At 50.4% G+C, this 16214-nt stretch overlaps 2 protein-coding genes across 2 annotated transcripts in view; both read left to right on the plus strand.

Moving 5' to 3' along the window:
• Positions 1 to 16214, plus strand: part of LOC309559451 (class I histocompatibility antigen, F10 alpha chain-like) — a 751751-nt gene that overhangs the window by 548650 nt on the left and 186887 nt on the right. The window lies entirely within an intron of this gene.
• Positions 1 to 16214, plus strand: part of LOC309559443 (antigen peptide transporter 2-like) — a 78920-nt gene that overhangs the window by 39035 nt on the left and 23671 nt on the right. The window contains exons 5-6 of the mRNA XM_082262702.1: positions 6239 to 6444; positions 8204 to 8401. Coding sequence (XP_082118828.1) covers positions 6239 to 6444; positions 8204 to 8401 — 404 coding nt within the window. The remainder of the gene's footprint in view (positions 1 to 6238; positions 6445 to 8203; positions 8402 to 16214) is intronic.

Below are 16214 nucleotides of genomic sequence, written 5' to 3' on the forward strand. Positions count from 1 at the left end.
CCTTGTGCAGTTTAAAATCCTCCATAGGTTTCATCTGACCCCGACCAGGCTGCATAGAGCCTTTCCTGACACACCTCCGACCTGCTGGCGCTGCGGCGCACGGGATCCCACCTATACGCACACGCTTTGGCATTGTTTGCCCTTGGTGGCGTATTGGACTCGGATTCTGGACTTCATTGCTCGAGTCACGCCGCTCCTGTAGACGTCATTTGACGAAACCGGTAGGGCGGAGTCTTCGACGTCAACACGTCATTTCCGGCACTCGGAGCCAGAGCCGTGGAACGCGGAAGCTTCCCGGCACACAACAACACTGATCGCGGACAGCCTGCATCTTCCACCGTGAGTCACTACATTTTTTCTGCCCTTGTTTTTGAGATACGGCACCAGGGGGTTTTTCGTCTCTGTGTTTCTTTTTTGAGGCACCACGCGGCACATTAGGAGACCAGAGGAGGAAATAACCCCTACACGGTATCCATCCAGCAGAAAAGCCTCACCAGGTTGTATACAGGGTGCGACACCTAGCGGTCACGCAGGTGTCTGCAGCCCTAAAGTCCTTTTTACTCACAATCATTTTTCAACTGAATGTTCCATTTTTGCACATTTCTGCTCACTGCAGCACAGAACCTTTGAGAGTTTTTTTATTGTGCACAACCACTTTATGATTTGTTCTTTAAATTAGACACACATCACACATGGTATGTTTAATGAAAAATAAAAAAACCACTGCCCTATTTCAGTTTTGTGTCTTTTGTTTTGCACTAGCACTTATGCACTTTATTATTGCACTTTTTAAAGGCACAGGGTATGTGTGTTTCTTCACTACAAATAGTCTCTGAAAACTATGAGTCACATGTGCACTTTATAAAATATATCTATTTATTTAATATCAAGCACTTTCAACATTTTTACGTTATTTATTCACCAAGTGTATTTTTTAACACGGTAGCGCCGTTCACAACCCAACTAGCACATATTTCATTGCTCGAGTGACCACCATCCGTGTACCCCTGAAGCTGGAATGTTGCATCCTGGGACTTGTAAATGATCTGGCCCACTCAGTGGCGACCCGCACTCTCCTAGGCCTTTTATTATTCTATGCTAGGAAATTGGTGATTCTCCCTGTGGAAGTCCCTAGTTAACTCGGTTATACCACTTTATAAAGCGACCTATACTAACAGGGGCTGCCCGAAAAAATTCTCCAAGGTGTGGGACATTTGGGTGGATTCTAGTGAAACTACTAATGATGCGGGGGATCCTGCTGGGCCCACCCAGGGTCCCTGATTGTGGTGGCCAATTGCTTCCCCCACGTGTGGACTGTGGACTCTCGTCATCCTACTAAGCTCTTAAACTCCACCGCAGTGAATGGCTTGTTCCTGCCCTCTGGATCCTAGTGACTTATGCACTTCCTTCATGTAGTAGCAGCTGGGTGCAGCCCAGTCTGGGGTTGTTTTTTCTATTTTTGTTACTGTATGTGTTTTTTCTTTTTTATTTCTTTTGGCTTTTTTTTTTTTCTTTTCTATTTTGTTGTTGTCGAGCCGGGGTATGCCCAGAGGCTCTGTTCTGTATGTTGTTCTGTTTTTAAAACCAATAAAAAGAATTTTCAAAAAAAAAAAAGAGGATCCATGGGGATAATATAAGAGAGAAATATGGACCGAAGGTTCCATAGAGGTAATATACCATGAGTAAGACCTCTGCATGTTAGATGGTAAAGTCTGTACCCCCTCGTCTCTCCATTCTCGATACAGCAAGAATAACACCCAACCACGAAAGTCACGGGATTAAAAAGGGTTGTAAACTAAACTCAACGTTTAATCCTTGGGGCACCAAGGATCCCATTTTGTAGATCCACATTTTTTCCTTTTGTAAAAGGACATTATTGAAGTCCCCTCGTCTTGCTGGTAAATTTAAGGCATAAAGGTAGATAGGCCTCAAACCTTCTCAGTATCAGTTGCTCTGCTCCTTCGTGGAACTATAATTTCCAGTGAGGCCTGTATATGAGTCTAACTGCATGTGAGATTTAACAAACTGTGGGCCGTGACCCGCTCACCCACTGGATAGAGGCTCTGTGTGGTGACTTTTGTCCGGTGACTGAAACTTGCTTCTCTATCAGCTGGACCAATCACTCCATTCAGCCCCACTGGGTGAATCCCGTCCTCCGATGCTCGGATGAGTGTCTCTGGGTCTCTGCAATCTGGCCACCGTCTCCCCACAGGTCCTCTCAGGCAGGCCATATGATTCCAAGAGACCTAAAATGGCTGCTCCGGCCCCTTTTATCCCCTACCCAGCATGCCCTGCACAAGAAGGTGTTCATGGGTAGGTCACCAAACCTCCCACAACCAATAATCACTTCCTGTCTCTTTCAGAAAAGAAAAACATAGCTGCATTACCAGTATTTGGTCACTAGATGGCTCCAACTACTCAAACATAGCAATGTCCATGGACGTTTCATTAAAGTATACAGACACACATCAAAATAGGAAAATATCAGCTTTACAAATAACATCTTATATTTACATTTTTAATGTGTTAAAATGCCACTATTTTTAAAATGTGAAAAGCTGTGCTTCCTGCAAAACAAGTAATAATACTTACCTATTGGCTGCATGGCATAGCTTAGGCCTGGCCCCCTTCTGCACACTGTGGTTGATTTCACTGGCCAGTGCATAAACGGGGAACACCAGCATCCAACAGTTCAGATGTGCTGAATGCAAAAGATCTTTTAGGAATCTTCTTTATTCAATCGTGGGGAGTTTTGCAGCATTAAGGGTAAGTTTAATTACTTTCTTTTTAGGAAAATGTGCTTTTCATGTTTTAAAAGTGGCGGAAGAGTCATTTTTATGTTATTTTAGAAGTCATTTTTAGTCTACAGTTTCATTTAAATAATACTTGGTGAACCTGCTTTGAAGGTTCTTCTGCGGCCGCTTCCTGTTATAGAGCAATAATTCTCAGCACCTGCCTCCCATTTTCTCTCCTGCATTATTATGCTGTAAAGTGCATATTCAATGGAGGCTGTAAGGTGCTGCACCAATGGCATAGTCAACTGTTGTCAACTGGAAGCTTGCCCCAGTAGGATGTGGAAAGGAAGAGACTGGGGGAGTTGGTGTCCTCTGAGGATATGGTGAGGGAAAGCCTTCTGCAGCTTGTGGGACATGTGGGTGGAAGAGGCTTGGGGAACTGCTGTCCTAAAAGGATATGAGTGGAAAAGGCTGAGAGAGCTGATGTCCCGAAAGGATGCAGAGTGGTAAAGCTGGATGCCAGTGTCTTAACCAGAATGATTGGAGGATGTAGAGCAGAGGCTGAGAGAGTCAGTGCCTCATGAGTATGTAGGAGGAGAGATAGGGAGTCAATGTGCTGGTAGAGTGTAGAGAGGGAGTTGCTGAGGAGCCAGTGTCCCAGGAGGATGTGTAGAGGGAGAGGCAGGGGGAGCTAGTGCCCTGAGGATGTGGAGAGGAGATCTGGGAGAGCTTGTGTCCTGGAAGAATTTGGGTGGAAGAGATTGTGAGAGCCAGTGTATAGAGAGGTAGAAGCTATGAGATCTAGTTTCCGGTCCAGGAAATGTTTAGGAGTGGACAAGAAATATTTGGGAGTGGGGTAGCCAGAGTGGAGGATATGGGGGAAGAAGCTGAGGAAGTAATTGTCCTCGGAGGATGTAGAGAGGGAGATGCTGGGGGAGCTAGAGCCCCATGAGGATGTAGAGAGGGAGATGCTGGGGGAGCTAGAGCCCCATGAGGATGTAGAGAGGGAGATTCTGGGGGAGCTAGAGCCCCAGGAGGATGTAGAGAGGGATATGATGGGGGAGCTAGAGCCCAGGAGGATGTAGAGAGGGAGACGCTGGGGGAGCTAGAGCCCCAGGAGGATGTAGAGAGGGAGACGTTGGGGGAGCTAGAGCCCCAGGGGGATGTAGAGAGGAATATTCTGGGAGAGCTAGAGCCCCAGGAGGATGTAGAGAGGGAGACGTTGGAGGAGCTAGAGCCCCAGAGGGATGTAGAAAGGGATATTCTGGGAGAGCTAGAGCCCCAGGAGGATGTAGAGAGGGAGACGCTGGGGGAGCTAGAGCCCCAGGAGGATGTAGAGAGGGAGACGCTGGGGGAGCTAGAGCCCCAGGGGGATGTAGAGAGGGATATTCTGGGAGAGCTAGAGCCCCAGGAGGATGTAGAGAGGGAGACGTTGGGGGAGCTAGAACCCCAGAGGGATGTAGAGAGGGATATTCTGGGGGAGCTAGAGCCCCAGGAGGATGTAGAGAGGGAGACGCTGGGGGAGCTAGAGCTCCAGGAGGATGTAGAGAGGGAGATGCTGGGAGAGCTAGAGCCCCAGGAGGATGTAGAGAGGGAGACGTTGGGGGAGCTAGAGCCCCAGAGGGATGTAGAGAGGGATATTCTGGGGGAGCTAGAGCCCCAGGAGAATGTAGAGAGGGAGACGCTGGGGGAGCTAGAGCCCCAGGGGGATGTAGAGAGGGATATTCTGGGAGAGCTAGAGCCCCAGGAGGATGTAGAGAGGGAGACGTTGGGGGAGCTAGAGCCCCAGAGGGATGTAGAAAGGGATATTCTGGGAGAGCTAGAGCCCCAGGAGGATGTAGAGAGGGAGACGCTGGGGGAGCTAGAGCCCAAGGAGGATGTAGAGAGGGAGACGCTGGGGGAGCCAGAGCCCCAGGGGGATGTAGAGAGGGATATTCTGGGAGAGCTAGAGCCCCAGGAGGATGTAGAGAGGGAGACGTTGGGGGAGCTAGAGCCCCAGAGGGATGTAGAGAGGGATATTCTGGGGGAGCTAGAGCCCCAGGAGGATGTAGAGAGGGAGACGCTGGGGGAGCTAGAGCCCCAGGAGGATGTAGAGAGGGAGACACTGGGGGAGCTAGAACCCCAGGGGGATGTAGAGAGGGATATTCTGGGAGAGCTAGAGCCCCAGGATGATGTAGAGAGGGAGACGTTGGGGAGCTAGAGCCCCAGGGGTATGTAGAGAGGGATATTCTGGGAGAGCTAGAGCCCCAGGAGGATGTAGAGAGGGAGATTCTGGGGGAGCTAGAGCCCCAGGAGGATGTAGAGAGGGATATGCTGGCGGAGCTAGAGCCCAGGAGGATGTAGAGAGGGAGACGCTGGGGGAGCTAGAGCCCCAGGAGGATGTAGAGAGGGAGACGCTGGGGGAGCTAGAGCCCCAGGGGGATGTAGAGAGGGATATTCTGGGAGAGCTAGAGCCCCAGGAGGATGTAGAGAGGGAGACGTTGGGGAGCTAGAGCCCCAGGGGGTTGTAGAGAGGGATATTCTGGGAGAGCTAGAACCCCAGGAGGATGTAGAGAGGGAGATTCTGGGGGAGCTAGAGCCCCAGGAGGATGTAGAGAGGGATATGCTGGGGGAGCTAGAGCCCAGGAGGATGTAGAGAGGGAGACGCTGGGGGAGCTAGAGCCCCAGGAGGATGTAGAGAGGGAGATGCTGGGGGAGCTAGAGCCCCAGGAGGATGTAGAGAGGGAGATGCTGGGGGAGCTTGAGCCCATGAGAATGTAGAGAGGGAGATTCTGGGCGAGCTTGAGCCCATGAGAATGTAGCGAGGGATATGCTGGGGTAACCAGTGTCCCAGGAGGATGTGGAGAGGCTGTGGAGCCAAAGTTTTGGGAGTAAGTGGGGAAGTTGTAAAAGCTAGTGTCCCAAGAGGATTTTTAGTGGTTGGGACCTGGGGGGGAGCCAGTGTCCTGGGAGGAAGTGGAAAGTGAGAAGAAGGGGGTGGGGGTTAGAGACACAGAAAAACCAGCAAAACTTAAGCTTTAAATGTAAAAAGTGAGTTGAAGTTAACAATGCCCCATCTGACTACAAGTTTACATGGAGATAGGATTCTTTTTTAAAAGTCTCCAGGATGTATTTTCTTCTTCTTTTTCTCGGGCTAAGTTTTGTAAATGAAAATAAAAGTTTATAGATATTATTTTTAATTAAGCAATGTTCATTGTAGATTGCTGGCATTTATACAAACTTGTAAAGGAGTCAGTTCTATGTTCTGGATTTCACAAGGATATCTGCTACATCATAATGACACAGTGAAACCATATAGCACCGAGCCTTCTGTCTTTGTGTTTGCCTATTGCCCCATTTAATTGTTGACCAAATGAGGATGTCAACTCCAAATGGAAGCTGACAGACCTGAAGGAACTGATTTGCTCAGTACTCATTTTTTTCAACCTAGATTTAGAGTTGCAGGAAGGGAACTTAATCACTACCTAATAATAAGTCTTACCTGATTGTCATTGGCATTACAGGAGAGATCACGTCTCGGCTGTCACAAGACACGGCACTGGTGAGCCGCTCCATCGCTTTAAATGTGAACATCACTCTGAGGATGCTGGTGAAATGCATTGGTCACTATTATTTCATGATATTGGTGTCCTGGAAGCTGACACTGCTCACCCTTATCAGCACACCGCTCATCTGGATTGTACAGAGCCTATACAACAAGTATCATAAGGTATTTATATGAAGGCAGGGGTGGGGTTGCCAGGTGGCCAGGACCTCATTAGAAACACTGTATATTTGACATCCAGATCTCTACTTAAAGTAGAACTATGGGCAAAACTTTTTTTTTCATTTTGGATAGAGGAAGGGAGGGTTATAACCTTTCTCAGATTATTTTTTTTTTCCATCTCTGTCCCATTGCAGAGATTTCCCTTCACTTCCTGTCTCATAGCCAAAAAAGAAGTCAGAGGAAATCTCTGCAAATAAAGGAATTTCTTGGGGCCCCCCAGGTCACCAGAATTAGTGTCCCCATTGGAAGATTTCCCCTATATATCTTTTCTGGGGACAACCCAAAATTGTATATTTTCTTTTACTTTCACTTTCAATGATAATAGTAAACAGGACAAATAGAGAGGACGGAAATTGTTCTAGGAGGGAAAATTTGGTGAGGTGTGCTAGGAGTGGTAATTTGAAGAAGTTTGTGTTGGGGTGGGGGGGGGGGGAGATTTGTGCTAGTAGGGATGTTTGAAGGGATTTGTGCTAGGAGGGAATTTTTTTTTTTTTTAGAGGGGGGGGGGGATTTGTGCTAAGATGGGGGATTAGGGAGAACTTGTGTGGGGGGGATTTGGAGTTGGGGGAGAGGATTTGTGCCCAAAGAGGAAATTTGAGAAGTAGAGGATGTGCACGGGGGGGGGGGGGGTTCGGAGTGGGGAAGGTGGATTTGTGCTGGGGGCAATGGGGAATGAGAGGATTTGAGCTGGGGGGGGGGGGATAAAGATGATGCTAGGAAGGGGATTTCAGTAGCGAGTGGATTTGTACTGAGTGGAGAGGGAATTTATGCTTAGGGGGTAAGCATGCAGATTAGTGCTCAATTTTGTTGGGTGGGGGGTTATTTTTGCTCACACATAATGTTTATACATCTTGGGGGGGGGGCACAATTGGGCTCTAGATGACCTTGTCCCGGCAATGCTAATCCTCCCTGTAACACTCATAACAACCCTTTCTGTAACTCTTTACAATCACTTAGCCCCATGCTTGCATACTCACCTAAGACACAAACAAATGAAAGAAGGTGCACCAGCCTAGTGCATTGCCGTATAACCCGTTTATTAAGTACTAAAAGTCAATTGTACTCACAAAAGAAGAAAGACACAGGCTTGTCATGAACAAATGTCACTTAATGACATTCCATTGAGTAGGGCACAGCTAAAGCTTTTCAAGGTTCATGCTCTGAGAAAGAGGGCATGGCCCTCGAAACAAGTTAGATGTGCCCTACTCTATGGAATGTCCTTGGAGAACATTTGTTCATGACAGGCCTGTGTTTTTCTTCTTTTGTGAGTACATTTACTTTTAATACTTCATAAATGAGTTCTACAGTAATTCACTAGGCTGGTACGCCTTCTTCCTTTGTTTGTACGTTAGTTGTGGTTACCCGGAACCAAAGAAGGCAGCAAGGCTCAGGTGTATCCTTTGGTGGTTCCAGTTGGGGAATACCAGTGTCCCATCTGGAGGTTCAAGTGCCCATCTTGGTTCCATGAGGATGGCCACCAGGAAGAGCAGCATACCTGACTTTGTGTACACTTTATTGCATACTCACCTCTCCTGAGTTGGGATCCTCTACCTGAAGACTAACATTTCTATGCAAAAAGATATCAGTGTCCAAGTTCCAAAACTGGAATCTGGTGCTTATTTCTGAGAAGTTGCTTCCTTTTATAAAGCCAACATTATTAGAATGCAGTTATGTTTTAAATATTTGTATTGTCCCCTTATAGGACCTGGTGAAGAAGGTGCAGGACTCCATAGCCAGCTCCAGCGATGTTGCAAAAGAAATCATTGAATCTGTAAAGACAATAAAAAGTTTTGCTGCGGAAGAGGAAGAAGTGGAGAGGTATTCGGAGGCTCTAAAGAAGACACATCGTCTGCAGTGCCGGAGGGATCTGGTCAGAGCTGTATACCTGCTTGCTATCAGGGTACGTTTATCTCTGATCCTCATAGGGTACTAAATGGGTTTCATATATAAGATTCATACACGCAGGCCAATAGACCTGTCGCTAACGTTACACATTATGTTTCTCGGGGCTCTGAGTAATGGATAGCCCCTAATAGCCTCTACGGCAAACATACAGTATAGGTGTTAGAAAAAAAACGTTCTACCTACTCATTTTAAAGATGGTGAGGGTGTCCATGTTAATATAAATTGCGGAACCTTCTGAATAATGGGTTTAAAGGAAACGTACACTCTTTTTAGTATTTTTCTACTATCGTGGCTCTGCAAAAATTATTCCCCCTGCCAGCAGTACCACCTTCTGAACACCAACCATTCACCTGAATGGGGCTGCACTGCAACCAACCCACAACTGTGTGCAAGGCATGCGGTTGCAGGGTAGTAGTGCAGGTTTTTAGAGATTAAAACAGGGCAGTGAATAGGCAAAATAACTCCTCTTCAATGACTGTCCAACACCCTCTGAAGAGTGGTCCACCACATTTTTACTTACCTTACATGTTGTAGCCTTACCAAGGTGACATTTCCAGGGTGACATCTGCTTATACCATGTACATTCACAAACATGTTGTGGGTCTGCGCATGCACAAAATTCTACCTACCCTCCATGGATGTGCAGAAAGGAGCAGGTCAGTGGGACCTGAGAGATATGGTGGATTTGCAGGATTTTGCATATATGCAGGTGGCACAGACCCGCAGTGTGTCGGCACATGTGTGGAATATCAGTTAAAGGTGGAAACTCCAGAGTGATAAAGAAGAACTGAGCTGAAAGTAGGGCAATGCAGGACTCCATGGACTAGTCAGGCTGGGTTCAGACATATGCAAATTTGATGTGGGGTTTCCCTGCGTCCAGTTGGCATGACAGGCAAGTGTGACCGGCTCTCAATGGAGCCAGTTCACACATGCCCGGGGCGGCCACGGTCCGGATTGAAAAAGGGTGCGGTGCATCTTTGGGTCCGATTCAGGTGCAAATTTAGGCTAAAATTCAGACCTGAATCGCACCTGAACTGGTGTACAGGAACACACCGGACCCCATCGACAAACCCGTGGCCGCACATGTGTGAACCCGGCCTAAGTGTCTCTTTTGTTTTGTTTTTTTCATATAGGAATAGTTTACATGCCCCCCCTCCCCCAAAAAAAAATAAAATAAAATCTTTGCTAGGGAGTGTGCAGTTTCTCTTAAAGCGGTAGTAAACTGCATCCTTTAAAAAAAAAAAAATTCTGCAAGACAGTGGCATAATATGCCAGTATGCATCGCATACTAGCACTAGCACATTATGAAATGTTTACCTTAGAACGAAGACCCTCCAGTGGCACACTGTCTCCACTGACAGGGCTTCCATCTTCACCCAGTCTCTGGCTGTCTGATTGGCCGAGCCGTAATGACGTCACTCCCACAGGGCGGAGCTCTGAAGGGGCAGCATGGGAATGCCTTTTTCCAGAGCGCATGTGCCGGTGATGTCATTAGTAGCATGTAGTGTGAATATCTCCTAAACAATACAAAATTTAAAGGGGTGCTGTTGTACTGTCCCGAGTGTGATGGACATCTAGCGTGGGGCAAATAGCCTCATATATGATATCCGTCCCTGAGACGAGTTAGGTTCTGTGGTGGGCTCGCAGCACTACGGCAGCAATCAGCACATCAGCGCCCTTTGGGTGCGGGTGGCCGCCTGCCAGGGGTCCACCACCACACACGGCAGTAATCAGTGAGCTGAGGGCAGATAGGCGGGCGGGCCTGAGAGAGCGCGGGACTCGAGAGAAGAGCTCCATCGGCACTACCACCTCCTCCTTGACCTTGTCCCCCTGACCCTGCCCCCCGAAGAGGTGAGAAGCAGCGTGGTGAGCGCAGCGTACCGTACCGTGCACTTCCAGAGCAGCATGGACTGCTTCAACTTACTCCGCTCTCTAACGTCACGTGAGGCCCAGAGGGCCGGAGTGAGGACTGTCCTCCGAGGACAGGCTGACTGGGGGCACAGAGGATGGCCGGGAGCCGCTGCCTGGCTGGAAGGATCAAAGTGGATCATCAAGGAAAAGTAGACAGACTGGCATTGAATGGAATGATCGACTGATATCGTTTTTTTTATTGCCGATACTGATATTTTGGTCATCGCATATCGGTTGTGGAGGGAACTGGGTGGTCTAAAAGACCCCAAACCCCTCCTCTGCACTTAAAAGCATTCAAAACACCAAGTTTGGCTGTTTTGAATGCTGTCATTTTTTTTTAAATCTGGCATGTCGAATACGCGGCCGTGCAGGCTGGTTGGGACGAGAGACCCGAGCGAGTCGCGGAAGGCGGCGGGACGGGGGGGGACATCCCCTCCCGCTCTTTGTAATGACAGCCAAGTGGCTTCTCAGCCACATTGGTTGTCATTACAAGACAGCCGACTGTCGGCTATGGACGCCGGTACCGGGGTGATTCCTCTAGCTGCAGGCATCACTCCAGTACAAGCACTTTCCCGAAATATTGGCAATATCGGTATCCCCCGGGGCCGATTCCAATATATCGGGAAAAGTGCATATACGCCCCCGATATATCGGCTTTGCTGATAATCAGTCGATCCCTAGAAGGTACTGTACCGTCCTCATCATCATCATCATACACACACAGACCTGGCCTGCAGATCTGCAGACAGAGACTGGTACAATGGGGCAGAGGTGGGATTGCAGATAGGGACAGGACTAGGGGTCTCTCTCATCCCCCCCTCACTCCCCTCTCTCTCTTTCAGGGGTGCAAGTAGCTGGTCTTGCCTAGGGTGCAAAATAATATAGCACCAGCCCTGATTTTAGCCATACCTGTAGGTACATGTGAAATAAAACTGAATTTTTGTAAAATCTTACCCGTAAAATTCCTGTCTCTGAGTCCTCCGACAGTCGCCGCCTCCTCTAAGTCATCACTGTTGGGTATTGACTTCCCATCCGCAGGAGTAGCTAGGCATATAGACTTAGTCCAAAGACAAAAGGCATTAGCATATACACACCCATGGGGGCTGTCCCATCTGGTCAATACCCCCCCTGCATCACCACTCCCAACTCAGTTTGGTAGCATAGCAGTAGGTAATAAAAACTGAAGGAGAGAAAGGAATTTTACAGGTAAGATTTTACAAAAATTCAGTTTTGTCTTACGTCCTCCGACAGTCGCTGCCTCCTCTAAGTCATCACTGTTGGGATGTCCCAAAGCAGTATAGACATGAGGGGTGGGAGACGCAACCGAAGAAAAGGCAACGCAGTACCCACATCAGAGAAAGGAATCTTACATGCTCCGTAAGAGAACCAACTGGGCAACAGAAAAAAACAATGCTCAACAGGAGCAACAGCCCAGGAAAGCAAATGCCAACAGCCAGGGACCCAGAAAAAAACACAAGGGTCCATCAAGGCACAGCCGCACTGAGAACCTTGCGGCCAAAGGAGGCATCAGCTGATGCCAGAACATCTACTTTGTAGAATTTGGAGAAAGTGTGCACCGACGACCAAGTCGCAGCCTTGCACACCTGGACCACCGAGGCCCGATGCCAATAGGCCCAGGACGCACTCACAGACCTGGTAGAGTGCGCCTTAACAGGGAAGGCTGGAACCCGTTCCTTCAAAGCATAAGCCTGTTCAATGGTCTGTCTGATCCATTTGGCAATAGTCGCTGCAGACGCAGCCATGCCCTTCCGAGGTCCCTCAGGAAGGACAAAGAGGGAATCCGTCTTCCGAAAGGATTCCGTAGACGACAGGTAAACCCTGATCGCCCTGACAACATCCAAGGAGTGCAGAGCAACCGCCTTAGGATGCTTAGGTTTCGTACAAAGCGAAGGCAGGACAATGTCCTCATTAATGTTGAACTCAGAGATCACCTTAGGGAGAAAGGAGGGGCGCGGACGCAAAACCACCTTATCCCGGTGAATCACCAAGTACGGAGAACGGCAAGATAACGCTGCCATTTCCGACACCCTGCGAGCCGAAGTGATCGCCACCAAAAAGGCAACCTTCTTAGACAGCAGAGGCAACGATATTTCCTGAATGTTTTCAAAGGGAACACGCTGTAAGACAGACAGAACCAAGTTCAAGTCCCATGGAGGTAAGGGCTCCTTCCTGGGAAGAGCCAAATGTCGCACACCTTGAATGAAGGTGCGAACCAGAGAGTGAGATGCCACAGGGCGTTGGAAAAGAATAGCCAGTGCAGACACCTGGCCCTTGATCGTGGCCAGCGCCAGGCGCTGGTCCACCCCAGACTGGAGGAAGGCCAACACTCTCGACACCGAGTACGAGCGAGGGGAGAACCCCCTGGACTCACACCAGGCGAAATAAGCCTTCCAGGTACGGTAATAGATTTTACCGGAGGAAGTCTTCCGAGCCCTAACAAGGGTAGGGATGACCTCAGAAGAATGACCCCTGTCCTATAGGACCTGGGTCTCAACAGTCAGGCCTTTAAAGCCAGCGACCGTAAAGCAGGATGGAAGATCGGACCCTGAGACAGGAGATCTTCCCGCAGAGGCAGAAGCCACGGAGGCGCCACAGCCAGGTGAACAACGTCGGCGTACCAGGACCGGCGTGGCCAGTCCGGAGCCACCAGAATCACCAGGTGCGGTTCCGAGACCAATCTGCGGAGGAACCGGGATAGTAACTGAATCGGAGGAAAGGCATACATCAGACGATACTGATGCCAAGGGGCCACTAACGCATCCGAGGCGTCCGCCAACGGATCACGCGTTCTTGCCACGAACCTTTCCACCTTTTGATTTAGCCGAGATGCGAACAGATCCACGTCCGGGGATCCCCATTTCGCACACAGCATTTGAATGACCTCCGGGTGTAGGGACCATTCCGCCTCGTCCAGGGTCTGGCGGCTCAGATAGTCGGCCTGCCAATTCTCCACACCCGGAATGTGAACTGCCGAGATCGCCGGGACATGAGCCTCAGCCCAAGACAGAATGTCGGTCACCTCCCGGGCCGCCCGAGCACTCCTGGTGCCCCCTTGGTGGTTGATGTAAGCCACCGCGGTAGCATTGTCCGTCTGTACTCGGACAGGACGGCCCTGAAGAAGGCCCAACCACTGGAAGAGACAGAGTTTTATCGCACGCAATTCCAGTTCCGGGAGGGAGGACTCCTCCTCCGACCAAGTGCCCTGGGCAGACAGGTTGCCCAGGACTCCACCCCAGCCCGACAGGCTGGCATCCGCAGTGATCACCGTCCACACCAGCGGACGGAAGGACTTGCCCTCTGCCACCGACGGGGACTGGAGCCACCACAGAAGAGCCAATCTGGTCTGACGACTCAAAGAGACACAGAGGTCCAGGGACTGAGGCAGCCTGTCCCACCTGGCCAGGATCTCCGCCTGGATAGCCCGCATGCGGAACTGAGCAAAGGGTATCGCCTCGAAGGCCGATACCATCAACCCCAGGGCCCGCATACAGGTCCTGAGTGACGAGGACGGGTTGTCCCTGAGGGACCTGAGCTCGTCCTGCAAAGTCCGGAACTTGTCTGCTGGCAAGAACACCTTTGCCTGAGCAGAGTCTAGAATCATTCCCAGGTAGGGAAGACGAAGCGATGGAGACAACGTCGATTTTTGAACGTTGATGGTCCAACCAAACTCCTGGAGCGTCTGTACCGTGGTGGACAGATCGCGCACTAGGTCCTGGCTGGCACGCGATCTCAGAAGCAGATCGTCCAGGTAACCCAAGACCGCAATGCCCTGAGCCCTCAGCAGGCCCAGAACCGGCGCCAAAACCTTGGTAAACACCCTTGGTGCCGAAGCGAGACCGAAAGGTAACGCCACAAACTGGTAGTGGTCCTCTGCGATAGCGAACCGAAGGTACCGCTGATGACCCTCGAAAATGGGGATGTGCAGGTACGCATCCTCCAGATCTATAGAGGCCAGGAATTCCCCCGGACTCAAGGAGGCCACCACCGAACGGAGAGACTCCATACGGAACTTCCGAACATGCACGAATCGGTTCAGCGCTTTCAGGTCCAGAATAGGACGCACTTTGCCCTCCTTTCTGGGCACAGTGAACAGATTTGAATAAAACCTCCGAACCCTGTCCCGATGAGGCACCGGAACAATCACTCCCTGAGCAAGCAGGTCCTGTACCGCCTGATGCAAGTCCTGCAGACGCCCCGGAAGCAGATGAAGATTGGAGGGAAAGAATCTGTCCGCCGGCCGGGAAAGGAATTTGATCTTGTACCCTGATCGAACGATTTCCAGAACCCACCTGTCCGATATCCGGAGCAGTCAAGGTTGGAGGAAACCGCGCAAACGTCCCCCCACCCCAGAAACAGGTGAGGGCGCCCCTTCAGGCAGAGGCGGACTGACCCACCGAGCCGGCCGTGCCGGACTTCTGCTTACCCGCCCAGGGCTTCTTCTGACCGCCCTTGGCCTTAAAGGGCTTGCCCTTGGATTGGTTCCGAAAGGCACGAAAGGACCTTCGGGTTCTGGGGCAGCATAGTGCTCTTGGCCCCCGTGACGCCTTTCACCAGGGTGTCCAATGCCTCGCCAAAAAGGCGAGAGCCAGCATAGGGTAAATCAGCAACCGTTTTCCGTGAGGACTGGTCAGCCGACCAGCTCTTCAGCCATATCAGCCGCCGGTTAAGCACCGCAACACTAGAGAGGCGAGCCACCAAGGGGGCCTCATTCAAGGCTGCATCACACAAATACATGACTCCCTGGTGGATCTGATCCACCATTTCCAGCCGGGCAGTCGGTACACCATCAGACACGAGATTGCTCCTAAGCATTTTAGTCCAATCAGCCACCGCCTGCCCCACCAGAACGGACGCGAAAACGGGTTTGAGCAACGAACCCGCCACCGTATAGGAATGGCGAGCTAGAGACTCCAACCGCCGGTCCGTGGGATCCCGGAACAGCGGGGTATCCTCAGTAGGAATCAAGGTAGCCTTGTTCAACACGGCCACAATGTGATCCACCTGTGGAGGCACACACCATCGTGATTCTGTAGCCGGCGCAAAAGGATAAAGCAATTTGAACCGACTAGGGACCAGGAATGGACGTTTTAACGTGCGCCACATCTCATTAACAGTGTAATGAAATTCAGCAGGGCAGGGAAAAGCCTGCGCAGACTTGCGGGTCCTGTGCATCCCAAATGAGGACACAACGCCCGGAGGACAGGGCTCATCCTCTAAATGCAAGGTCTCCTTATCAGAAACAATCAATTCATCCATGGTCTCCCGTTCTTCAGGCGACCCCGGGGAGGAGACATCAACCCCCTCCATTTCAGCCTCCCCCTCAGACCCCGGGGGGCCCAAGGATGAGCGGGACCCTGAAAAGGGCACGCTCGCAGCAGCAGCCATATCCCCATTTGAATCAGAAGAGAGAGACAATCTGGACCTCTTCCTTGCAGCCCGTTCAGACATCAGCATTTCCATATTAGCCACTAAAGTCGCCACCACAGCAGCCAAATCGGGTCGCAGCGGGGCCACAGGAGAACTGAGACCCCCCACTAAAGCTGGAGGAAACTTGCTTTCCTGAGAATCCATCGCTCAAGTTATCCCACAGTGCAATTTTTAAAAGTACTGTCCCCTGTAAAAAACGCTGTGGCGTGCGCATCCCACCGCAACTGCAATAGTGACAAAAGACCCCAAAAGGAGAAGAGAAACTGAGCCAGAAGCGATAATACAGAGGAAAATTGAGAGCAATAACCTGCAGAGCTCGCAGAGCGTTGCTACCGATGTCCTGCTGCTGATGGAAAGGAAGTGCTGCTGAAGGAGGCTGGACTATATGCCAGACTCAGGGAAAATGGCTGCCCCATAGGAAAAGCATTGGAGGCTACGCCAAAATGGCC

This window comes from Pelophylax lessonae (assembly GCF_965119305.1).
Source record: "Pelophylax lessonae genome assembly, chromosome: 7".
In the NCBI taxonomy this organism is placed as follows: Eukaryota; Metazoa; Chordata; class Amphibia; order Anura; family Ranidae; genus Pelophylax; species Pelophylax lessonae.